The sequence below is a fragment of the Pezoporus wallicus genome, unplaced genomic scaffold (genome assembly GCF_028554395.1).
Source record: "Pezoporus wallicus isolate ANWC-B61680 ecotype Strahan unplaced genomic scaffold, APGP_CSIRO_Pwel_v1 scaffold_7107, whole genome shotgun sequence".
NCBI classification, from domain to species: domain Eukaryota; kingdom Metazoa; phylum Chordata; class Aves; order Psittaciformes; family Psittacidae; genus Pezoporus; species Pezoporus wallicus.
In genome coordinates, this window is record NW_026642114.1 from 2,758,401 (window position 1) to 2,782,060 (window position 23,660).

The 23,660-nt window shown below is 52.1% G+C and overlaps 1 protein-coding gene across 2 annotated transcripts; it reads left to right on the top strand.

Annotated features, from left to right (window-relative positions):
• Window positions 1–1,791: 1,791 nt before the first annotated feature.
• Window positions 1,792–21,980, top strand: SEC16B (SEC16 homolog B, endoplasmic reticulum export factor). 2 transcript variants are annotated; one of them, XM_057427344.1, is made up of 26 exons: window positions 1,792–1,843; window positions 2,846–3,170; window positions 4,252–4,358; window positions 4,914–5,019; window positions 5,136–5,250; window positions 6,009–6,150; window positions 6,489–6,646; window positions 7,237–7,298; window positions 8,538–8,673; window positions 9,204–9,431; window positions 9,986–10,083; window positions 10,762–10,843; window positions 10,967–11,084; window positions 11,698–11,809; window positions 12,054–12,159; window positions 12,693–12,833; window positions 15,660–15,773; window positions 16,476–16,548; window positions 18,738–18,986; window positions 19,557–19,627; window positions 19,960–20,100; window positions 20,282–20,389; window positions 21,168–21,249; window positions 21,339–21,421; window positions 21,522–21,590; window positions 21,875–21,980. In XM_057427344.1, the coding sequence occupies exons 2-26, from the start codon at window positions 2,920–2,922 to the stop codon at window positions 21,941–21,943; spliced, it is 3,021 nt and encodes a 1,006-aa protein (XP_057283327.1). In that variant the 5' UTR covers window positions 1,792–1,843; window positions 2,846–2,919; the 3' UTR covers window positions 21,944–21,980. The 2 variants fall into 2 exon arrangements, with proteins under 2 accessions (XP_057283327.1, XP_057283328.1); XM_057427345.1 differs by having other exon boundaries at window positions 21,342–21,421.
• The last annotated feature ends 1,680 nt before the right edge of the window (window positions 21,981–23,660 follow it).

Genomic DNA, 23,660 nt, shown 5'->3' on the forward strand with positions numbered 1-23,660 from the left:
GCAAGTCAAGCTCCTGACTCTTCTTGCAAACTAAATCACAGAATAATCATGGTTGGAAAGGACCTTAAGATCACCAAGTTCCAACCCCCCTCCCGTGGGCAGGGACACCTCACACTAAACCATCTCACCCAAGGCTCTGTCCAACCTGGCCTTGAAAACTGCCAGGGATGAAGCATTCACAACTTCCCTGGGGAACCCATTCCAGTGCCTCACCACCCTCACAGTAAAGAACTTCTTCCTTATATCCAATCTAAACTTTGCCTGTTTAAGTTTTAACCCATTAGCCCTTGTCCTATTGCTACAGTCCCCCAGGTCTGGCTGGTAACAGAAGCCCAAGAAGCTGAGACTGCTCTCAGCCTCTTCATGTGATGCTGGTTGAACCCTTGCAGGTTCCCAGTATAAATTTGTGTGGTTGCTGGAAAACAGGTTGGGAACACCCAGCAGTTACCTTTCGGCTAAAAACCTAAAATTATTAGCCAGCAGTCAAGTGGAAGCATGCTATGCATATGTCTATTGAAAAAGTGTGTGCTCATGGTCTCTAGGCATCCTTCTACCTTTCCCAGAAGACCTGACCCATCCATAACAGACCTCTTTGTTCAAAGCCTCCTAAAGGTTTGAAGGGCAGCTGTGAAACGAGTAGGAGATGCTTAATTCCATTCTGCTGAAGCAGCGTGGCAGCACCAAGACAGCACTTCCTTGGTTTGTGCTCCTCCCAGTCGGCTCTCAGTACAGCTGAGTGCTAAGAGTACTTTTTTTATCTGAAACCTTGAATTCTGCAGAGACCAAGTGCTTATTTCTTAGGATCACCAGGGGAAATTTCTTATTCTCCCAGTAGGGTAGAAATTTCAAGGTCTGAAGCTATAATATATGTAGTCTTCTAACATCATTAAAATAGGGGTTTTCTGATGGTTCCACTGTAATGCAAAGAATACAGTCCTGCCTGTGAATTCCAAATCAATCTGTGTTGTGGTGTCATGGTGGAGGTAATTTGAAGGCACTCATGCAAGGCCAGGGAAAGCTGGGACTGCCAGGGTGTGAAAAAAGGAGGAAGGAAACAAAGCTCATTCTTTCTGCTGGTCATCCCATGTTCCTCTGTGCTGCCCTAGGGCTGAAATCTGGCTGCAGTGGAAGCAGCAAATGGAGGCTTTGGGGATTAGGAAACCATGCATGTTTTCCCTGGAGAAAGGGGAGAAGAAGGTATATTGCTAGACTGCTAGGTGGAAGATGCTGGCTCTTACACGTAGCTTTTACTGCAGCTTTCTGATGCCATTTGATGTAATTTACTCCTCTTTTTTGGTTTTTAAGGTGCCTGGGGGAGGCTGGGAGAGGGTATCCAGGCAGGAATCCCTGGTTGCTTATAGGGTGAGCCCATTATTATTGCACTATAAAGACTTAGATGAGGCATTGCTGGGGTGGGCTCCAGCTCCATCCTGCCCGAATTCAGCCCCAGGCAGTGGCCAGTGGGACAGATGTTATTTACTTGAGCTGTGGCTGAGTCTGGATTAAACCAACAACTCAGCCAGCAGCCTTTATTATAATTTAGAAAGTGTGAGGATACATAGAGGAGGATACTTACAGCATTAAAAAACACAGGAGAAATATGTGGGTGTTTTTGAGCTGTTGGGAGCTGTGTGCTCCATCTCCTGGGTGACGAGAGACACAACTGATGGGGAGGGTGACCCTTAGGGATGCAAATAGCCATGCAAATGCCCCACGAGCAGGGCCAGTGGGTCGGTGTGTGCTGGAGGAGCGGAGGCTGCCCTTTGCCCGTAGCCCATGTGGCAGTGGACTTTGGCAGCAGTGCATGGGGAGCGGAAGGAGGGCCCCAGCGGCACCCGATCAGGTGTGTTTGGCTGCTGCCGGGGGGTGGACAGCAGTGGGAACCCCTAGCTGGAAATTAGGGGGGGGCCTCTGTGGGACCAAAATGATGGGTGCCAGGATGCTTGTGCATGGGGATGTTTAGAGCAAGGATTTAACCCTGCTTTCACCTGAAAGGGGTAAAAACTCAGCTGCCTCTGTTCAGACCCGAGTGTCTTCCCCAGCCCTGAAATTATCCCGAAGTACCTTAAACTTTGCATGTGATAGGGTGACAAAGTGGTCCAGATGGCCTCTGCCTGTGTTGAGGAGGTTTGTGAGCCTTTGTGGTGGGGGTGGTTTGTGTGCCAATGTTGCAAGAGGACACATGGGGAGCTTGAGGGGTGGCATCCTTCCCTGGTGGCTGGGGCTTCACCCATGTATTGCCCTGGGTTGTCATTAGGGTTTCCTCTTTTGCATGGGACCATTACAAGTGAATCTAGCATCCTCTTGAACTTTTATATTCTTGCTGGAGCTGAAAGGCAGGAGGAAACCCCTGTTTCCACCCCACCTCATAGCACACGTGAACAAAGCTCCATTTCTCCCTTCCTCTGTCCCTACTTATTTATGTGAGAATAATTCTCCCTGTCCTGTTTGTGTTTTACCAATATCTCTTTCCCTGCCACACATAATGCGGGGTTTCGCTGCCTTGTCACAGAGGTAAAGCTGATTTCTCACCTCCTTGGGGAGGCTGTGAGTGGTGGTGCTTTGCAAGGGCTGGCTGGGGATGCACGAGGGTGCTACCTCTCACTCTGGGAACAGCTGGATGCCTCTTGCTTTCAGAATGGACCATTTCATCCTGGCGTTTCAAGGGGCGCTTCAAGTTTAGGCAGATATGGAGATGGCTTTTCCTTGCCTCTGGGAATTTTGGGAAGGATGCTGGGTTTCCAGCAGGCTCCCAGAAGCAGAGTAGGTGGTGAGCTTCATGGGGGGGCCTACGGGGGAGGTGAAACGCTGTTTATCAGCTGCGCTGTGACTTCATTGTTTGCAGGCCACTGAAGGCATTTTGGACCTAACCTCTGCTTCCACCCCAAAACTGGAGAGGATCCCCCCGGCAAGATCGTGATGGACCCCCAGGCCCCTGCCCGGCTGCCCCAGCCCTGGGAGAGGCAGGCAGCCCGGGGGCCATGGGGAGAGGTGCACCATGGCCCCCCACTGCAGCCCAGGAGGGGGAGTCTCCACACAGGGCCCCGGCCTCGGCCCGGCTCCTGGGATGGGGGTCACCCCCCAGGCCACCCTCCCCGCAGGGATGCTGGCAGGCTGGCTGCCCTGGCTGAGCACTATGAAAGCAGCTACCCCAGCAGGCCCTACTCCAGGTGAGAGCTGCACAACTCAGCGGTGCTCCTGCTGAGCCCCCTTCCTGTTCTAAACCTTCTTACAATGAGATGTGGCCATTTCACCACTGAAGCATGGGGGCTTGTGATATGGGTCCTGCCCTTGGAACTGCACAGGCAGCATAGAGAGCAGCCTTGGGGAGGCAGTGTGTGAATAGGTGATGTCCAGCTATTAAGCAGCTGGTGACTTCTATATTTAAGCCTGGATAGTAGTTGCAGCTCTGATTTCTTCCTACAGCTGTGACTTCTGAGGTTGCAGTTTTACAGGCTTCATCTCAGTCCCGAGCTGCATTTTTCTTGAAGGTTTGATTAAATAAATTTCATTTTTACGAAGCACAAGGTGAACAATAAAAATATAAATGGTATATAGGAGCTAAAGGCAGCTTGCAAGCTCAGCTGCTGAAACAGCGGAGGATGGAAGGATAAAATGTGGGTTAGATGATGCTCTCAGCGCTGAGAAATGGCTTTGAGTGCTCCAGCAAATTTGGGATGATTTGCCTGAGTTATTGCCCTCAGAGCGTTATGGTGCGGATATGCAGGGTTTTGCACTGAGGCTGTATGATACTCACGCTGGGAAGGGGGGTGTTGCATGGAGCTCACCAGATCACTGTCAGTTGTGAAAGACCTAAGGTATGTGAGAGCTGAGTGGCTTTCCTGGGCTCCAGCACAGAGGGAGTCCTGCTGGGCTGTGCAGTCCCTCTGGGCTGGTGGCTCCAGAGCTTGGCAGAGAAGGTGCTTTTGGGAGATGTCTCCTAAAATATGGGTGAGAGCTGATCTCCATGACAGTTCCACACCACTGAGCTGAAAGTGGGCATCACCTGAAGCTGCAGTGCACAGCTTTCTTATGGAGCAGGATGGGAGAGTATCTAAACCTTCTGCTGCTCCTTCCAGGAAGGATGCTTGACCAGTTTCTGCTGCTGATCAGGGTACCTGGGCAGGGTACCTTGCTGTATTTCCATCACATTTTCTGCCTCCAAAAGTCTAGTTCTAATCCTAAATGTTTTCTAGAGCCTGCAGTGGTGCCCTTTCTTTCTCAGAGTAAGTATGCTGTGTTGTGTTTCAGGCAAGGATATGAAGACCCCCACTGGCAGTACCCAGCAGCCAGCTATGGGGATGATTACACCTACCAAAGCTACCAGCGGCAGCCAGTGGCCTGGCAGGGTGACAGAGGTAGGGGCTTATCCTTTGGGTCTGCAGATGGAGGCAGCTTGTTGCAGGAGAAGAGGCAATGCTTTATCCAAAATGGGTGGTTCTTCCAGGGCTTGCACCTCTCCAGGGCTTTGCTCTGCCCACGCTACTGGGTCATCGGTGCTGTTCTCCCCATGCAGCACTGCCCTCAGTTTGCATTTGGGAAATGTGAGCAGGAACTGGATGCACTCAAGGGGGTGTTTGATCTTGATCTTCATGGTTAAAACCCTGTGTCATTCCTGGTTCCATGCTGAACTCAGTGCTCATGGTGCTTTGTGATCATGGTGTCTGAGGCCTCATTTTTGCTCTTTCTGGAGTTTCTGGGCTGAAGAAAAGGGAAGGGAAGAAAGAGGAAAGGACATCCATGCTGTGTTGGCAAATGCGTACGAGGCTTTATCATACCTCCAATGTGTTGGGCTAATTTGGAAGCAAATGGGGTGTGCATGGCAAATTGCCTGACTCATCACTTTTCTTTTGCAACTTCATTATGGCTTGCAGCTCTGGATGGGCAATGCTAAATCTTGATTCCCTCCCTAGACCTGAGACAGGGGGAGCATTACAGCAAGAGTACCAACTACCAGGACCAGCACTACTACAAAGGTTACCACCCCAACCTGGCTGCAAGCTCCCCGGCGCCAGATAGGTAAGGGTGGGCAGTCTGGGCATCTCCTGGCACAACAATCTGCTGCAAAATCAGCAGGTCTGTGACTGGTCACACATCCTCTGACCTTCAGGGTGTCTCCTTTTGCCTGCCTGCAGGAAGCAGACCTGCGACCCCTATGACGACAGCTACACCTTGGCTGCCAGAAAGGAGAGGGCAGGGGGGGAAACCCACAGCGGTGATCTGGGGGAGGCTGGTGGCCAGCCCCAAGAGGTAACCTCAAGACGGGTAGGGGTGGATGGCAAAGCACTTGGGGATCTCAAAGGGATTTTTGGGAGCAATCTGTGTATCTCTCCTTCAGCTGGGAAAGAAGCTGAGGAGGAAAGGGCTGCTCTGCTATGTTGCACTCATTGCCTAACAATCTCTGGGGATTATTATCATGGATTATTGGCATTTGTGAACTCTCCATATGCTGGGCTGTTGCTCCACCAGGCATGGCATTGTACACCACTCCTGCACATGTCCAAGAGCAGGACAGAAATCCAGGCTTGGTGGGATGCTCTTCTGCATCATTCCCAGGTAGCTGCAAGCTGTGTATCATTGCTGGCTCTGTCCACCAAGTCCTGCTCCATCACACTTATGGCCTGATCACTGTTTTGCCAAGAGTAAATGAAGAGGCCAAATCAGAGCTGCTGTGGTTTTGCTCCTGGGCAATACTATGTGAGTTCCCAAGCCGCATCTGCTGGCTGTCTAGGAGTCTATGCTATGGCTAGGAAAGCTATTGGTGGCTCATGTCAGTTATTATAAAAGCCATTGGGTATGATAAAAATATGATGTGCTATGATGAAAGCGCTATGATGAACCTCAGATGCTGAAGGGTGTGACCTGCTCAGATGGGAACTGGCTGTGCCGTGCTTCCTCTGCTGGGCACTTCCATGGGGCAGCAGAGCCTGTCCCACTGCTCTGGGAGCAGAAAAGCAGCGGTGTCCCCAGTTTCTCAGCCAGGTTTGTGTTTTCTCCTTCCCTTGCAGCCATCAGACCAGCCCAGCCTGCTCCTGCAGTACCGCGAGTCAGGGCTCAGCTCCAGCGGCTATGAGCTCAGCCAGTACATCCGTGAAGGTGCTGACCACTATGACCCTGCTCTTTCAGGGACCTGGGGCCTGGCACAAGCAGGTGAGGTGTGATGGGGCCCTGGCCCCCTCTGACAATGGGGGAGCAAAGAAATAAATGGCTGGCATTAGGTAGCTTGGTCCTTTTCTGGAGGATGTTATGCAGGCGCAAGTCATGACTTTAGGGCTGCAGGGCAGGTCCCTTGTCCAGTGGCACTTCTGTGGTAGGTGCAGGAGCTGCCATGCATGCCTCCTGCTTTAGAGGACAGTTCTAGCATGGGGGTAGTCAGTGGAGGGTCACTTAAGTTGGGGGACGAGGTTGGGACCTGGATATGTCCTTCATAGTGGAGGTGGTGTGGGGTCAGGGTGAGGGGACTCACAGTGGCCTGTGTGTCATTGCAGGGAGGCCCTTGGTGTCCACCCCAGCCCCAGTGGTACCCCTCAAGTTCTCAGTGCCACACACGGTGGTGTGCTTTGGAGCCAGAGGCCAGCTGGTGCTGGTGTGTCCCCGCCACCCTGCCAAGGGGCAGCTAGCCCTTGTTGAGCTACACAGCCTGGAGGTATGTCACAGCCTGCCACCCCAAACTGTCCTCTGTCCCCTTGCTGGAGTGACTCCATTCATCTTGAGGGATGCAAACACTGTTCTCACCCAAACAGCCTCCTTAGCAACCTTCTCATCCCCTGCAGTCATCTTGTCTCCAGCCCACATGAAGGCCCTGCATTGTGTCAGCCTGTGCAGGAGCATTGCTTTCAGCATTTGGGTCCTGCATCCTGCTCTTTCAGTTCTGTAACCCTTGTCATCTGTGAGCTGTTCACAGTGAGGTACAGATGTGGTCCATACCTCTTTGAAGGATAATTCTACTCGTCTTTCTGAGATGCTTAAATACAGAAGCCATATCCATACCCTCAGTCTCCTATTTTGCCTCCCAAAGCAGACAGATGCCATCCAATAGGCATTTTTTTCCTGGACCTTAGCACTGGTGTCCATGTGATGGTTTAGGGTCTATGCTCTGGGGTTATCTTAGAACAGCACAGAGAGTGGGTTCACCAGCACTGTTGAATCTTGGTGCAAGCATTGACTTTCAGCTAGCCCAGCTGTGGCTGGTCAGATTGCTGAAGTCCAGCTGCTGAATTTGCTCTTGTGTTATAGGTTGTCCTTCATGGCACAAAAGAGCTGGAGGAACTACAGGCCTTCCCAGGGCCCCTGGCCAGGTATGCTGCATAGGCAAGTCCAGGAGCTGTGGCTTCCAGGCTGTGCTGGCATGGCTGGCCTGGGAGCATCTCTCCTTTGTGAGGAGACAGGAGCTCAAGTCAGGCTTTAAGGTCCCCATGATACCGAGATATCTGCAAAGGCCAAGACTAGGTTCATACTGGGAGCCCAGCCCCTTTGCTGTGGTGTAGGTTGGTTTGTATTGTGGGAGATGGGGGTGGTTTTGAATATTCAGAGTGTGGGCTCAAGTGTGATTTGTATGTCTGACCTTATTTTATACTCATGTCCCAGAAAACTGATTTTTGGGAGATTTCTTTGGATGTCTAAAGCGCTGGGTCAGCCTGTGATTTAGCTTTTCCTAAAGTTTTTGTCCCCCAGGACTGTTGAACACAGCAAGGGCAGACTCAGTATGCCTCTTCATCCAGTGTGAGCCTGGGGATGAATCATGGTGTGTTCCATCAGGTTTTCTCTGTACTATACTGGTCACACCAGTGTGTCTTCTGGCCACTCAACCAAATAAGGGAGAGAAAAGGATTGTGCAGAAGGAAGAAAGCCATTTACTGAGCTAAAAAGCTGCTTATGCCCAGCAGCTGGGTACAAGACCTAGAGGCTAACGTTTGTGCCAAATGGGATTTGGGGAATCTCTAAATGATATGTTGGTGTGATTGAGTCAGGATCAGCATCTCAATCCCCAGCCCGTCCACCCTGGCTGATCTCAGCCACCCTTTCTTTCCAATGGTCTGTTTATTTTATTGTAAGAGAGCGGTTCTGTCTGGCTTGCACATAGCTTAAAGGTTTCTGCTTCTGTTTCATACCCAAAGGGATTATATGGTCACAAGCGTGTCTTTCTCTCTGCACTATGCCAGTTAAATAAAAGATACTGCTTGTATGCGTGCCTGCTCCTGCAGCCTTGAGCATCCACGGCTGTAACAGCAACACAGCAAAGCAAAACTGGGGTTCTTTGTAGATGAATGGATGAAAATATCGGGAGGGCAGAGAGAGGGTTTGAGATGCACTCTGAGTCCCTGAAACAGAAGTCTACAGAGTCATAATTATTATAACATTTAAGCATTTTTGAGCTTGGTGTGGCCAATGTGTTGTGTGGTCATTGGCACTGGAGATCTCCATCTGTCACTTTGAATCTTTGGCAGCCCCATTAGTGAACCTGGGGACATGTTGAGTCTCATGTCCTAGATTGCTATGCCTTGGGTTTCTGTTGATGCCCCTCTTTGCTGCTGTAGGGAAGATCTGCACAAGGTGGATGTGATGGCATTTTGCCAGCAGAAGATAGCCACAAGCTGTGATCTCTCAACACAGAGAGGCAGAGATTCATGTCTTCTCTGGAAACTCCTGGTCCTTCTCTGCCGGCAGAATGGGGTAGGTGTCCTGTGGAAGGGGCTGACACTTTTGATCTTAGAGGTGAGACAAGTTATACCCCCAAGATACCTCTTGATCCAGTTGCTATTTTTAGGGGGGATGTACCTTAAAACCCACCCAATCCCATAGTACAGTCAATCAGTTTGATGCTGCCTGGATAGTTGGAGCAAACCCTTCTCTGTGATGATTGCTTTTCATCCTTGAGAACTACCAACGACCCAATGCTATAGTAGCTGTGAGAAGGACTGGTGCTACCTTCGTTGAGGAGCCAGTGCTTATGCTTGAAAGGGGATTATTCCCTTAACTCAATGAAATCCACCCAATCTAATCTGTGGCTTCAGAGCAAGTCTTGTGAAGGTTTTGCTAGTTGTGCTGAATCTTTTGCCCTCCAAAAGTGTGTGCTGGTGGCCAGTGCTGGTCTTGTTAGGGAAATGTCCTAGGATGAGGGTACAAATGTAAGGGTGTTGGACTGGAAGTGCCATCAGCCTTTACTTGTGGGGCAGTCTCACTCCTCCCCTTCCCTTTTGCAGTCCATGGTGGGCTCAGACACAGCTGAGCTGCTGATGGAAGACTGCAGGCGCCAGAAGTACAAGAGGCAAAACCCTGCGGCAAACCTGATAGGCCTGACAGATGACGAATGGATGTTGCATCAGACAGGGACACTGGACCTCATCACAGGGGACATCCCTCCCGTTGTGGAGACACAGGCACAGATAGTGGAGAAGTTCACCAAGCTCCTCTACTATGGCAGGAAGAAAGTAAGTGGTGAGTGGGATCCAGGACAAAAGGCTTTTATTCTTGGTCTTTTTGGCCTCATCAGACAGGTTTTAAAAGGAAGGCTGGTGAAGAGGTGCCTTGTGGCTGGGGGATCAACCCTTCAAGCTGTTTGTACAACACGGCTTATGGCAGTGATTTCCCTACCATTGGGAATCGGGATGGGGCCTTAAATGAAGACAAGATGTAGAGACTTCTACCAGCACTGTGGGTTTTGTTGCAGCTATGTGATCTCAAGGGGTATCAAAGGCCACAGAGAAAGAGGGGGGATGGATGCATCATTATCAGTGATGACACTGACAGTTAACAGGGAGCACAGACATGGAAATCCAGTAAAGACAATACTGCTATGAAGGTCCCAGTTCTTACTGTGGTAGAAAGATAAAGGGTCTTTTGGGAACTCAGAAGAGTTTTTTGGAGGGTACTAGTTAAAGCCAGAGCAGTTATGAGAGCTCTTTTCTGAGCTGGGTGAGCAGCAGAGGAAGGCAGGGGAGCAGAGTTAGTGCAATCCCCTTTTTTGTTTCTACCTTTTCTGCAGGATGCTCTAGTCTGGGCCATGAGAAACCATCTTTGGGGACATGCCCTCTTCCTCTCCAGCAAGATGGACCCTCGAACCTACAGCTGGGTGCTCTCTGGGTAAGTTGGAGGAGCTAAAGTAAGGTGCAATGCTCTGTGACTCGCTTTGCCAAACCTGTTATCCCTCTGGGTACCTTCAGCCTCAGCGCACTGAATTAAAAAAGTCACTGATTTCAGATGACCATTTCAGAGGGGGCAAAGGGGGGACAGGGCATCCATTTTGATGGGCTTCCTAATGGATGGGAGAAACCAAGTGGGAGCTTGGTTCTGGAAAGCAGAAGGAAAGGCATTTCCTGGAGATGTAGGGTGGATTTATTCTGAGTCTTTGGCTTTGCCCTTGCTGCTCTAGTAAAAGCCATTGGGATAGGGAGAGCTGAGCCATCTTCACCATGATCCAGCCTAGTCTGAGCTGTTCGTCCCACTTGTATGAATGTTTTCTGGTGGAATTAATGTACTTAGTCTGGATTGGGTTGATCCCTTCAGGGAGAGTAAAGCAGGTATTTTCTGTCTTGTGCAAACCAAATCCTTATATGGAGGTTTTATCCAGTGTTGCCCTGAGGACTTGCCTGCTCTGAAGGTAATGCAGATAATCAGCTTGGTGGGCTGTTGATCCTTTCCCCCTTCTCCAGGAAGCCTCTCAGGACACTGCTTTCCTGGGGCATTTGGGACATGCTCTTGAAGGTGAATGAGGGTTTCGGGTCCCAGCACAGCAGCCCTATCTCTGTTGTCTCCTCACAGGTTCACCAGCACACTGGTCACCAATGACCCCCTGCAGACCCTCTTCCAGCTCATGTCAGGAAGAATCCCTCAGGCAGCGCTGGTCTGTGAGCAAAAGGCTGGCCCCAGCCTGTGTACCCTGTGTACCCTATGCTGACCTGCCTGTGACATCCACCTTGTGGTGACCATCTCTGTTCACCTTCGCTTGCCTCTTGTTTCCCTCCAGTGCTGTGGAGATGGCACGTGGGGAGACTGGAGGCCCCACCTGGCTGTGCTGTTGTCCAACAAGGTTGGAGACACGGAGCTGAACCACCGAGCCATCGTCACCATGGGAGACACTTTGGGTGAGCCCAGGCTGTTGTGAGCAGTTATGTTCCTGCTGTTCCTGCTCTTTTGTGATAGTGGGTGGGCACCTGCGATGTTGCTGTGCATGTCCATGCTGGCATGGATGTGCATTGGTGCCAAGATGAAGTATGTGTGCCTGTACCTGTGCAGTAGCAGGGATGAGGTGTTGATGGATCCCACTGCCCTTTGTGCTGGCAGATAAGTCAGGCTCATGTATACCCATTAACTGTTCTTTTGGAGATGAATGACTGGAATCGCTGGATCTGGGGAGGGCATATGTAACTGCAGGGACTGAGATGTACTCCTGGTGGTGGGAGCTCTCAAGGATTTCATGCTAATAATGACACCCTACAGATTTGAAGCTGGAGCTGGTGCCTGGTCAGGCTTCCCCGGTTCTGCCACTGAAATGAAACTCCTCCTAGGTGCAGAAACCAGCAATTGGGGAATACAGATGAAAAGCAGGGAGAAGGGAGGGATCCAGGTCTGTCTGAACAGCGAGGAAAAGTGGGGTGATTGGGATTGCGTTTTCAGTGAGCTTTGGGGGCCTGAAAGCAATGCTGACCACAAGGTGACCTCTTAGGACTAAGTGTTTGTCTTTTATCTCCCATCCAGCTGGCAAGGGATCAGTTGAAGCAGCTCATTTCTGCTACCTGATGGCAGATATCCCCTTTGGTTACTTCGGGGTGAAGGCAGATCGCATGGCTCTGCTGGGCAGCAGCCACCGGTGAGTGAGCCAGGAGGCAGTGCTTTCACCTGAGGGACATGTCCCACCTTCTCCTTATCCCCAGGATCTCACTTTTATGCAAAAACAATCACTGGTTTGGGCCTTACTGCTCTTAATGTGAACTTTGCTCTGGGCTTCTCCAGCTGCAGGCTGGCACAAATGGAGGAGCTGTGAATCTGTTTGTGGGGCTGCCTGGGAAGAGAGCTCTGCTCCTGCTTGTTGAACCTGTCTCTCTCCTCTGCAGGCAGGGGTTTGCCCAGTTTGCCAGAATGGAGGCCATCCAGCGGACGGAAATCTTTGAGTACTGCCAGCGGCTACGGCAGCCTGAATCCTTCCTGCTCCCCTTCCAGGTAGTGGAGATTCACAAATACATCTGGTGCAGCAGCTCAGGCCTGCCCCAAAACATGCATCCATCCCTCTGAAGCCAGGGATTCAGGCTGCTTTTCAAGGCTTGTCTCCTTGCTGATGCCCTGGCCAAGGGGTTCCTCCAGAATTTGGGTCATGATGTGTTTGATCAGTGCTTGCTCAGGTCTTGCTGCTTTCCTGCTCTCTGGGGTAATGGATAGGCTTTTCGTATTGCAAATAGGTCTGCTGCTATCTCAGGCACTGCACATATCGGGTGAGTAAATGAAGACTGTGGGCTGGTGTCTTTCCCCCACTGCTGGTTTGCTGGTTCTGGGCTGGGCTGGCCTTGTGACAGTGCTGTGGTTTGGGGAGCTGGATGAAGCTGGATGGCCCCATGGGGATGCCAAGTTGCAGATGACCTCTGGGTGATGAGAACTGTGATGCTGAGTCATGCTGGGATGATGTGCCATAGCAGAGGGTGCCCATGCCTGTGAGCATCTCCTACCCTCATATATCCGTTCTGTTTCCCTCTCGCAAGATATACAAGCTCCTCTATGCCTCTCTCTTGGTTGACTATGGACTCCCAGCCCAGGCCCTGCAATACTGTGAGCAGATTGCCACCGTGCTCCTAAGCCAGGATCCATCCAGCCATCCTGTCCTGGCCCAGCAAGTGATGAAGGTGAGTCTTGTACCCCTCCGCATTCTTGGCAGGATATGATACATATTCAGGACCTGGTGTGGTGGGAAGCATCCTTGGAGTTTCCCATGGTTGGGGGTGCTTGGCAGCTCTGAGCAGCTCCCCAGGGTTTGCTGTGTATGGAACACAGCAAGGCCAACACCTCCATGGTGTCTCTCATACCTATGGATCTGGGATAGAAACAAAGGAGTTGTGTTGACTGCCAAGTAGGAGCAGAGTTATTTGGAAGCAAAGGAAGTTTTGTATTCTGGAGAGGCTTTTTGAACTTATAAATGGCACAGACTTGAGAAGCTGAAGTGTGAGTGCTTCACATTTCCCCTCCAGCATCATCCCACAATTCCATTTACCTGCCAGGGGCTCTTTTGGGTTCACAGTGAATAGAAGCATGTCCCAGCTTGTAGCACTGAGCCCAGCTCTTCTGCTTCATGAGCAGGGTGCTGGGGCAGGGAGGGGTGAAGCAAAGTGTCCCAGCTTTCCCTGAGCAGGTTGGGCTCTTGGGAGAGCAGGTCTGCCTGCTCCATGCACATCACCAGGGCAGTGCTGAGGCTGCTTGGAGCCTTCCTCTGTCAGGAACGGGACAAAAGCCACGGTGCTGTGAGATAAGGGCAGCAAGGATGCCCTTCTGAAGCAGGTGCTGCAGAAATTGCCCAAAGCTTGCCTCACACAGCCCCCTTATCACTGAAACCTATTTACTGCCTAACAGCCTCTCGGATCTGCTGTTCTGCTGGGGATAATGCTTCTCCTGGGAGAAAACACTTTCATCTGAAAAACTAGTGCATTCGTAGATGCTCTTGTCTTTGATGTTTTAGGCTGTGTTACAAATTATGCTACACATTAGTGTTTGATTAAGACTTCCCCTCTTTTGAAGCTGGGGACGATATACAACCAGGTGCTGGTTCATTAATATTGGATCAAAGTGCACATTAGCTTTTGGATTAAACATTCCCCCCGTTTAGGAGTAATCATGCTTATAATTTCCTCTTTCCTGCAATTGATTTAGGATGAATGCATGTGTGTTTGCAAAGAGATGGGACAGTGGATTTCTAGGTAGTGCAAGCTCCGGGCTGTGCGCTGGGTTACTCTGTTTTCTGTGGCCAGTCTCTGTCTCAAGCTGGGCTCTGACTGCGTGGGTCATGTCTTGCTGTAACCTCCTGGAATTGGGAAGTGTTTTGTGCTGGTTTGGAGTTTGTTTTAAAAACTTTGGGAATAGGAACATGTGGCCGCCTTAAATCATAGAAGCATAGAAGGTAAATGAGTGTGAGGGAGCTTGATAAACACCAAAGAAGTGAGTTGATACCAGTAAGAGAAAATTCAGTAAAGGCTCAGATGAAGAGCAGTGCTTTAAGTGTCATATCCCCCCATCCAGCTGTCTTAAACTGCATCCTTATCTAAGCAATTTCTCCAGACTGGGATTTAGCTCTGCAGGGAGCTCTCCATTTCACCCTGGGCTGGTGGGATGGGTCACCCCAGAAGAGCTTCTTGCTGTGTTGACAATAGCTGCTGGAGCCCCATGTCATTGAGTTGGATGAAGCCACGGCAGCACGGACCCCTCTCTTGCAGGAGAAATTAGACTTGCTGCAGCAATACTGCAGAGAGGAACATGGGGGAGATAGTGGAGCATGGAAAAAATACTGAGCAGCAACATAACAGGATGCTGTTGCAAAAAAGGAAACAAACCCAATCTTATAATGTTGTTTTGGGCTATGAGAACAAGAACGGCATGTGTGAGACACCGACGTGATAACCCTCCCATGCTCAGGTCTCAGGGGTCTTGGCTGAGCACAGTGGCCCAGCTGGGATGCTGCACTGGGAGACAGGGCCAAACTGGAGCAAGTGTGGAAGAGAAGAGCAGGGGTGGTAAGAGGTTGAGGGGAAAATGACCCCTGAAGAGGCCATGAGGTTGTTTTTTCTAGGCAAGATCTGCTGGGGGAGGATGGGCAATGTGATGACAGCCCTCTGGCACGCAGGAGGCTGTTTTTCAGGGGGTGGTGCCTGAGTGTCCCCACAGCTTCCACGGGAGCAGGAATAGGAAGGCTTAATTTGCAGCAGGGAAGATTTCACGTAGATACTAAGAAGAAACGCCTTTAGCTGTAAGGATGTTAAGCATCAGGACAGTCCTGGGAGGCTGTGAAATCTTCCCCTTGGAGATCTGCAAGTGCAAATCAGCCAAACACGGGCACGCGGGATTTTCTTGTGCGTTGGCAGACGGATGAGGTAACCTCAGGTGTCTCCTGTCCCTGCATTTGTGTCTCCTGTGTGGTTGCTAGTGATGGTAATGCCTGTTGCAAAGTTGGGAGAGGAAACAGGCGGGTGAGCCCTTGCTGAAACCTTACCAGCTCCCATCCATGCTCGCAGGGTGGGTAAGGGGTTGATGAGAGCCCTGGGAGCTGGTCTGTTTCCAAGGCTGATGGTGGGGATACCCTGCAAGCCTGTGTGGACTCAAGCTGGCTGTCAGGGGTCTGAAAGGTGGTCCTTTCCCTTGGAGGAGAAACGGATGGTAACAGTAACCTGCCTCTGTGATGTGATGTGAAGTGCATCTTTGGCATTCTGACATCTTTGTGGAGGTGTCTGAGGTAGCCCTGCTGGAAGGTTTATCTGCTACAGCAGCTCTCTGTAGCAATGTGGGAGAGGGAATAAATCTTGCACAAGAGGCTAGTGTTACTTTTACCCCCATATTATGAAGTGTGCCTCTGGTGCTGTTTTTCCCCGGGCCTGTGTGTTCAACCATGTGCAATTGCTGCAAGGGTCGGACTCCTCCCTGTGGAGCTGAAATGTGTGACGAGTGTTATTGCCCTCCTGGCTCTGCAGCTGGCCGAGCGGCTGAAACTCTCTGACCCTCTGCTCCTGGAGATGCCAGAGCAGGACCAGATGCTGGAGCCTGACTGGCTGGTACAGCTCCAAGGCTGCTGCCGGGAGTGGGAGGTAAGGAGGAGTGGGGATGCTGTGGGGCAGCCAGTCTGTGTTGTAGTTTGTCTGCAGGAGCATCCTCCTCCTCAGCCCTGAATCAAGGGGATGGGTGTGGAAGTTTGATATCTGTTGCTGCCCAGGTGCCTTTCTCCTTGGCTTGTGAGCTCAGAGATGTGGCCTCTGCTGTGGGACCTGCAACTTCAGCAGGACCATGGGGTTGCAGCACCTGAGGGTGTGGGCAGTGAGGGCTGCAGAGTTTTCATGGGGCAGAGCACACCTTTTCTTGGCTCAGGAATGGCAGTTGGGTTGGGCTGGTGGGTGAATGATGGGATCCTTGTAGTGAGGATTTTGCAGATGACACTGGTGGGGCACCCCCTTGCAGGTGTGTTTTCTTTGGTCTGGTTCTTGGATTAATGCTCTTAGTTCAGGTTTCTTGCTTGCTTTTGGTTTTTTGCCCTTTTCTGTCTCCAGTTTCTCTCCTGTCAGCTCTCAGCAGGGTAACAGTGCAGCCCCCTTCACTTGCTGGGAAAGATCTGTGACCATGCTGGTATGGGTCTCACCTGTAACCTGGGCTCCTGCAGCCTGGGGTGGATCATAAGCCCCAGACCCACAACCATCATGCTTTCCTTTATATTGGCTTTGTGGTTTCCTTAGTCTGACCTGCGCCATCTTTTTTTTCTGTCTGTTTTATCATGTTTTCCCTCTGACTCCTTGCAGGTGGAAGATGACCTCCCACTGGATGTGTCACTCACTCAGCCAGGGCTCTCCTGTGCTGCTGCAGTGATGGCAGGTAAAGAAAATGAAACAGCAGGTTGCAGTCACCACACTATACTTCTGTGCATGTGGAGCTGTGCTGCCATGGCCTGGGAGGCAGCTCCCTGCTCCCTGGAGCACTTCTCAGCAGCTACTCCTTACATCCCCCCAGGGCTCCAAATTTTGCTCCTGCCTGGATGCATCCTTGCAGTGTGGGGCTGCCAGGGATGGGCTGCAAATAGAGGGGTTGATGCGTGTGCCCTCCCTACAAAGTCTGTGTAATTGGGCATGATTCCTGCAGCTTCAGGAGTCCCTGCTGGTGCCGTGAGAGGAGAAGGGGGGCTGGAGGTGGGCAGCATTCAGCATGTGTCTGCTGGCTGAGCCCTGGGGGAGGCAGCCTTTTTCCCAGGCAGTCCTCTCAGGGTGCAAACTGGAGCTGAGCTAAGGGGATTTCACACTTGCAGAGTGAAAGATTTGGGAAGGAGCTCATCCTTCTGTGTGCTGGGCTGCAGCATGCCTGTTGGTGAAGCTGCTGCATTTTCCCTTCCATTTTCATCCCTTTGCCTTGCCTCTTGGTTGACCCCAAGAGTACACTCCAACCACAGTCCACCCAGAGGGTCAAGAGACATCAAGATCAAGGACATGAACTTCCCCTAGGTGACTATCAAGGAAAGGGCTGGAGAGCTTTCCTTTCCTAGCTGGGCAGGCAGCACATCCATGGGATTGTCCCATCAAGGAGAAGTTCAGGGGCTCGTGACCCATCAGTGTTGCTTCACAGTCATTTCTATCAGCAGGACACCCCAGCACAGCCCCACTGCTCCTCACTGCTGCTCAGATACAGCTTTCTGCTGGGAACACTGGCACCGATGGGTGAAGAAAGGCTGTTGAAGACAGGATAAAACATGACAAAAATCCCCCAAGCCATTTCTTCCTATCAGCTTTGCCTGCTGCTTCCAGATTCCCCTTCAAAGAGGTCTCCCAGGCAGTAAAAGGGATCATCAATCCTGATTGCCTTCTGCTGCTATCAAAGGCTGAGGCTATGATCATCCTCCCCTGGAAGAAAGTCACAGATAGGATGGGATGGCTTCTCTGAGGGACCAGATCTGCTCTATGTGGTCTCTGCAGCTTGCTCTCCCAATATTTTGTGCCTTTGTTCATAGAAAATGCCATCCAGAGTCACCATCTGAGGGAACTGCATGCGGAGAAAGCTGACTTGGTACTGAATTCGTCCATCTTGGAAAGACAAAGCCCAAAACAAGGTGCCAAGCTGAGATCTGTGTGGTCACAGTAACCTCCCCATCCATCATTACAGACTGGGTTGGCCTCTGGCTTTCTCTGGCTGAGCTTGCCAGGTAGTGTGCAGTTCAGAATCCATCCTCCTCCCTGTGGATCTCGAGCATCTCCAGACTGTGAGAGAGCAGCTCACGGGTGTGAAGCCAATCCTGAGCAGGCTGGAGGCAATGCTGGCAGGCAAAGCAAAGGGTTTTATAGCACCACATCCAAGAGGTGTCATTAGTCTGTCTCCAGGCTCAGACCTACGGGATCTGGGTCCTGCCTGGCCATATTCCATGGTGATAAAAAGAAACTTTGCAGTGCCCAGCAGGTTCCTGGCTGGAGGCTGAAGAGCTGGAACAAGCAGGGCACAAACCTGGGACCAACAGCAGTGTGCTGCCTGAACCGTGACTAACACCAGGCAGAGTAATGTGTTAAATAAAACAAGCCCCACTTGCTCAACCTACCTTTCAAACAAAAAAAAAAAACAACCAACCCAACTCTGAATAAATCTGCCCAAAGCAAGGAACTCATTCGTGGTTGCTCCTGTGGAGCAGGAATGAAGGCTTCCTGATGAATTTTCTTTTCTACTTGGGGTGTGCAGCAGGAGTGGACAAAAAGGCTTGGAGGCTCCTTTGAAGTTCTGGCAGATGCTGCTTGTGCTTAGTTTCTTTGCTTCCATAACATTTCACTTCTAAATTCATTTGCAACCTCAGGCATGTTCCCAGGAGGTCACAGCTCTCTGCCCCAGCCCTGTCTTTCACAGCCCCCCTTACATGAAGCCTCTGAAGGGTCCCTGCTGCTGTGTTGTGCCCTACCTCATCCCTCACCCTCTTACGGTCCCCGTGGTCCCTCCTCAGCTCCCTGACTCCCGCTGATGTGTAAAGGAAAAGGGGAGAATTCTGTGCAATGATCCAATGACATTATAAACTCTGGAGTAAACACTTTTTGCAGATGAAGAGCCTGGCCATGAGCTTCCCCAGAGTGAAGGCTACCAGCATGACCAGTATCAGCCTGTGCCACCCCAGGGATCCAGCTCCCAACAGGATGTGTCCTTCTGCTCTTTGGCACCTGTTCAGGACACAGCATCACCACTGCTCAGCATTGGGCAGGAGCTGCAGCCCCCAGTGCTAGACCCAGGGACAACCACCCCTCTGGGAGTGGATTTTGCTGAGCCCCCTCTACAGCCACTGCCACCAGCAGGTAAGTGCTCCAGCCTTGTTTCTCTGCACAAATGTCTGCCCCAGTTAGCAGCAGAGGCATGGTGTGTCCCTCAGGGATGCGTGATCCCTTATGGCACGTGTGCCACTTCAGCTGCTGCTCCCTGCTAGCACTGCCTTCACCCAGCACCTCATTTCCTTCCAACCTTGTCTCAGATGGGAAGCCATGTTTGCCCCAGTGCTGTGCATGCAAACCAAGTCCAGCAGTGCTGGCCACCCTGGGCAGGTGGGCCTTCATTTTTAGGACATCTTGCCCAAAGCAGCAAGGAGGACACCTGTGGGTTGTTGGCAGTGTTGCTGCTTTTCTGCTAGATGGAAAACCAGCTTCGCATCCAGCAGCGCAAGCCAGGTTTGAGATGCACTGGTGCACCCTTGTGACTTCCTCCCTGGGGCTGACAGGGACCAGAAAGGCCTTTTTCATCTCCTGCCCAGGGGGAGCATCTTGGCCACACAGCCTTGTTCTAGGGTGGGATGATTACAGCACTGAAAATGCGTCTGATAGACATGGCAGGAGCTCTTCTGGTCAAACTGTGTCCTTCCCTCTGTTCCACAGGAGAAGCTGGGGAGCCCTGGGGTGCCTTGTTGTCCCCTGAGGGGATGCAGCCATCCCTCCCAAAAGAGCAGGTAAGTCAGAGGAATCAAGGAGACCATCCCACTGGGAACTCTGAGGGGATTTGGGACTTGCTAACTTATCCTTCCACTCACTTAACTCTCAAAACTGCCCATCATGGTGCCAGCTGTGTTGCCTGATGGATTAGGGTAGTCCTCCGCAGCCTCCTACCTCCTACCTCCTGCCTGCTGTGGGTGTTACTTCTCCCCATCTGCTGTGTAAGGGATGCGGAGGTCCCTAGGGATGCTATCTAAGTCTGGCATGGTGGAATTCTGGCAGCAATCTAATAGTGCTTTGGGGTAGCTTCTCTGGGAACACCACATGGCAGCTGCATCTCCAATGCCAGGAGGGGTTAAAGGCTCAGACTGTCTCGGAGACCTCCACTGTTTCCTTGGAAGATGACAGCCGGCCTTCCTCAGAGAGCGTGGCTGAGGATACTGCTGAAGAGCTGGCATCAGCAGAGGCACTGAAGCTGGATGAGGACAAGGTGAGCATGCCAGAGCTGATGTGAAGCCTCATGCTGTGAGCTTGTCTGCCTCTGACGCTTGGTGTCTGCCCTGCCTCTGGTAGAATAGAGCCTGCTACCGGCAGGTATCTGGGTGGCCATGGCATCCTCCCCTTCTCATGCATTTCCACTGTTTTCCTTTGTGACTACCTCCATTTCCCAGAACTCTGGATTCAGGTGGTTTGGCTGGTTTCGGTCGAAGCCCACCAAGGAAACCTCTCCCAGAGATGTGTCTGAGACTTCACCAGACTCCCCCACACCGGAACTGCAGGTAGGAGACAGAAGGCTGTCCGGTCCCTAAGTAACAGGGTACAGCCATGAGGATGGGTAACAAGGCTCCACCATTACCCACTTTGTCCTTGTGCAGGTGGCTGGGCTGTGCCATCGCACTCCTCTTCATGGCCATTGCTGCTCTATGTGGGAACAGAGCAGGACCAGGAGCCCTTTTACCCTGGAAGTCAATCATTGGTTAATAACAATTGTAAATTTATTAAACCCTTTTTGATCTGGGAGGTCCTCTGAGCACTTGGCAAACTCTGTGGAGATTGCTTGCCCTCCGCTGAAGCAGAAAGCAGCAGCTGCGAGAGGCATGGCTTGGGCAGGTTTTAGGAGCTGAAGGGAAGGAAAACCTCTTTAATTGGAAGCACAGCAGAGAGGGGGAAGCAGCCATGCACGGTTATCCCAGTCCTGGCTGAGTCCTCAGGGTGACATCCCTGACTGCAGTCCCAGAGCAGAAAATTTTGTGATATTCTTCCAAAACCAGAAGGAGATGAGGAGAAGAGTATGGCCCATGGACACTGATGGCCCCTTGCACTGTACACAGGCTTGGTGTCCAGCCTCCTGCCTAATTTTCACCTCTCCAGGTGGTTTAGGTTGTGACAGGGGTTGCTTGCCCTGACCCTGTAGCCCCTCCTTAGCTTGGTTGCCTGTAGCTCTTGGGGTACCCCATCCTGCTGAGTGGTACCCTGAAAATGTGGTGTGGTATTTGGTGCAGAAGTCTTCTCAGCATGCGAGGAACTTCTGCTTTACATGGGTGGCTGTGCTTTCAGGAACAGACATCACCATTCCCATCTGACACCCCTCTTGCAGCTCGGAGAGCCCCTTCGGCTCAGCCTCCCTCCAGAAACCCTGGTAAATGCCACATGGGTCCCCTTGTCCCTGTCCCTGTCAGCTTTTTAGAAGCTGCTCTTCTTAAGTATTGTAATTGTTGCATACCCCAGCAGGCTTGCAAGGGGAAAATGCTTTTGCTATTACTCCGCTGTCCATTGAGATGAAAGGATCATGGGAGTCAGCAGGAGAGCAGGTGAGGAGAAGAAAGAGGTATTTGTGTGTGTTAGGGGGGAGGAAAAGAGGTGTCCAGGACCCCTCTGTCTGTTAATTTTCTTTCCCTTCACCCTTTCCAGACTGGGTTCCATGAACATCCACCACCAGTGGGGGCAATCCCCCTGTTCAACCCTCTCCAGGTCTCCCAGGTGAGAGCATCCTTCCAAGGTGTTGCTGGATAGGGTTGAGGGTGACTCTTGGCTTTTTGGATGGTGCAGATTGCAAGCAGCCTGCAATGGGATGGGGATGCAGCGGGGACCAGCCCTGGGTAAGAGTTTGATTTATAAGACAATGAAGCAGGGGAGGACAGTGACAGGGAGGTGTGTGATGGAGAAGGAAAAGGTGGGGGTGATGCTGGTGGCTACATCCTGAGGACAACAGCTCCACGTTTTTGGGTATACCCCTCCCTAACACCATATCTCTCTCTTCCCAGCTCATTACTGCCTCTCGACCCACCCAACCCAGGCTGCTTTCCCAGTGGCGCTACCCCAACCCTCTCTGAAGCAGAAATCAATAGCAGTGACCACTGTGAACCAAAATGGTGTTTGTGATTATTTTTGAAGCAGGTCTTAGCTGGGCACAGTGGCCCAGCTGGGATGCTGCACTGGGAGACAGGGCCAAACTGGAGCAAGTGTGGAAGAGAAGAGCAGGGGTGGTAAGAGGTTGAGGGGAAAATGACCCCTGAAGAGGCCATGAGGTTGTTTTTTCTAGGCAAGATCTGCTGGGGGAGGATGGGCAATGTGATGACAGCCCTCTGGCACGCAGGAGGCTGTTTTTCAGGGGGTGGTGCCTGAGTGTCCCCACAGCTTCCACGGGAGCAGGAATAGGAAGGCTTAATTTGCAGCAGGGAAGATTTCACGTAGATACTAAGAAGAAACGCCTTTAGCTGTAAGGATGTTAAGCATCAGGACAGTCCTGGGAGGCTGTGAAATCTTCCCCTTGGAGATCTGCAAGTGCAAATCAGCCAAACACGGGCACGCGGGATTTTCTTGTGCGTTGGCAGACGGATGAGGTAACCTCAGGTGTCTCCTGTCCCTGCATTTGTGTCTCCTGTGTGGTTGCTAGTGATGGTAATGCCTGTTGCAAAGTTGGGAGAGGAAACAGGCGGGTGAGCCCTTGCTGAAACCTTACCAGCTCCCATCCATGCTCGCCGGGTGGGTAAGGGATTGATGAGAGCCCTGGGAGCTGGTCTGTTTCCAAGGCTGATGGTGGGGATACCCTGTAAACCTGCGTGGGACTCAAGCTGGCTGTCAGGGGGCTGAAATGTCGTCCTTTTCCTTGGAGAAGGATGGTAATAGCAACCTCTTTTCTGATGTGAGGAGCATTTTTGACGTTGGCACTCTAACATGTGTGTGGAGGTTTCTGAGCTATCAAGAGGCTGTGTTGCACGGCATGGGCCACCACCTCTCTGTGGCAGCGCAGGAGATGGAATAAATCCCACACAATGTCGTCTGGTTGTTTGCCCAGGCTCTGCCGCCAGTGTGTTGGGCGGGTTAAAGGGTACGTGAGGCAGAAAAGGGTGTCCGGGGGAGAGTAGTCTGAATTGGGTTGTAGGGCGATGCCCCACCTCACCCATTGGACTCAGCAATCGCCGGCCGTGAGTCTGTCTCAAAGCACCGCGGGGCCATCGAGCATCCACCGGAGGTTCCGTGGGGGGCAGGACCCGCCCCGGACCCTGCTCGGCTTCTCCTGCCCAGGCCGGCCCTCCCGGCGCCCCCCCTTTCTGGTGGCTCACCCGCCCGTCGCGGGCGGGGCTCTGCTGGAGCCGCGGGCGGCCCTTCCCTCAGACCTTCCCCGAGGCGGGGCGGGGTGACGCGCACCCAGTGCGTGGCCTCGGCGGTGAGCTTCCCCCGGACGCTCCAGGTTTTCCCCGGCAGCACTATATATGCGCGGGCAGCGACTCTGCTTCTAGCTCAGGGTGAGCACCGCGGTACCCAGCGCGCACCGCGCTGCATGTTAATGTACACCCGCCCCGTCCTCGGAGGCGGAGCCGGGGGTTGTTCCCTCGCCGCTTCCCCGTGTGGGCAGAAAGCGGTGGCCTTGCGGGGGGGGGCGGCGGGGGCGGCTGTCGCAGGGCTGCGGGACCGGACTCACCCGTGACAGACGATGGGGCTCGGCCCTCCTTGTGATAACGGGTGGGGCCGAGACCTGCTTGCCGCAGGCTGTGGGCCCCGGCCCCCTTGTGATGGGCTGTAGGGGCTAAGACCTGCTTGTGACAA

Excerpts from the sequence above, each read along its gene's own strand:
- SEC16B (XM_057427344.1), top strand. The coding sequence starts at position 2,920 with ATGGACCCCCAGGCCCCTGCCCGGCTGCCCCAGCCCTGGGAGAGGCAG. Across the intron at positions 18,987-19,556 it reads ACAGCCACTGCCACCAGCAG|GAGAAGCTGGGGAGCCCTGG; the intron begins GTAAGTGCTCCA and ends TCTGTTCCACAG. Across the intron at positions 21,591-21,874 it reads ACCCTCTCCAGGTCTCCCAG|CTCATTACTGCCTCTCGACC; the intron begins GTGAGAGCATCC and ends CTCTCTTCCCAG.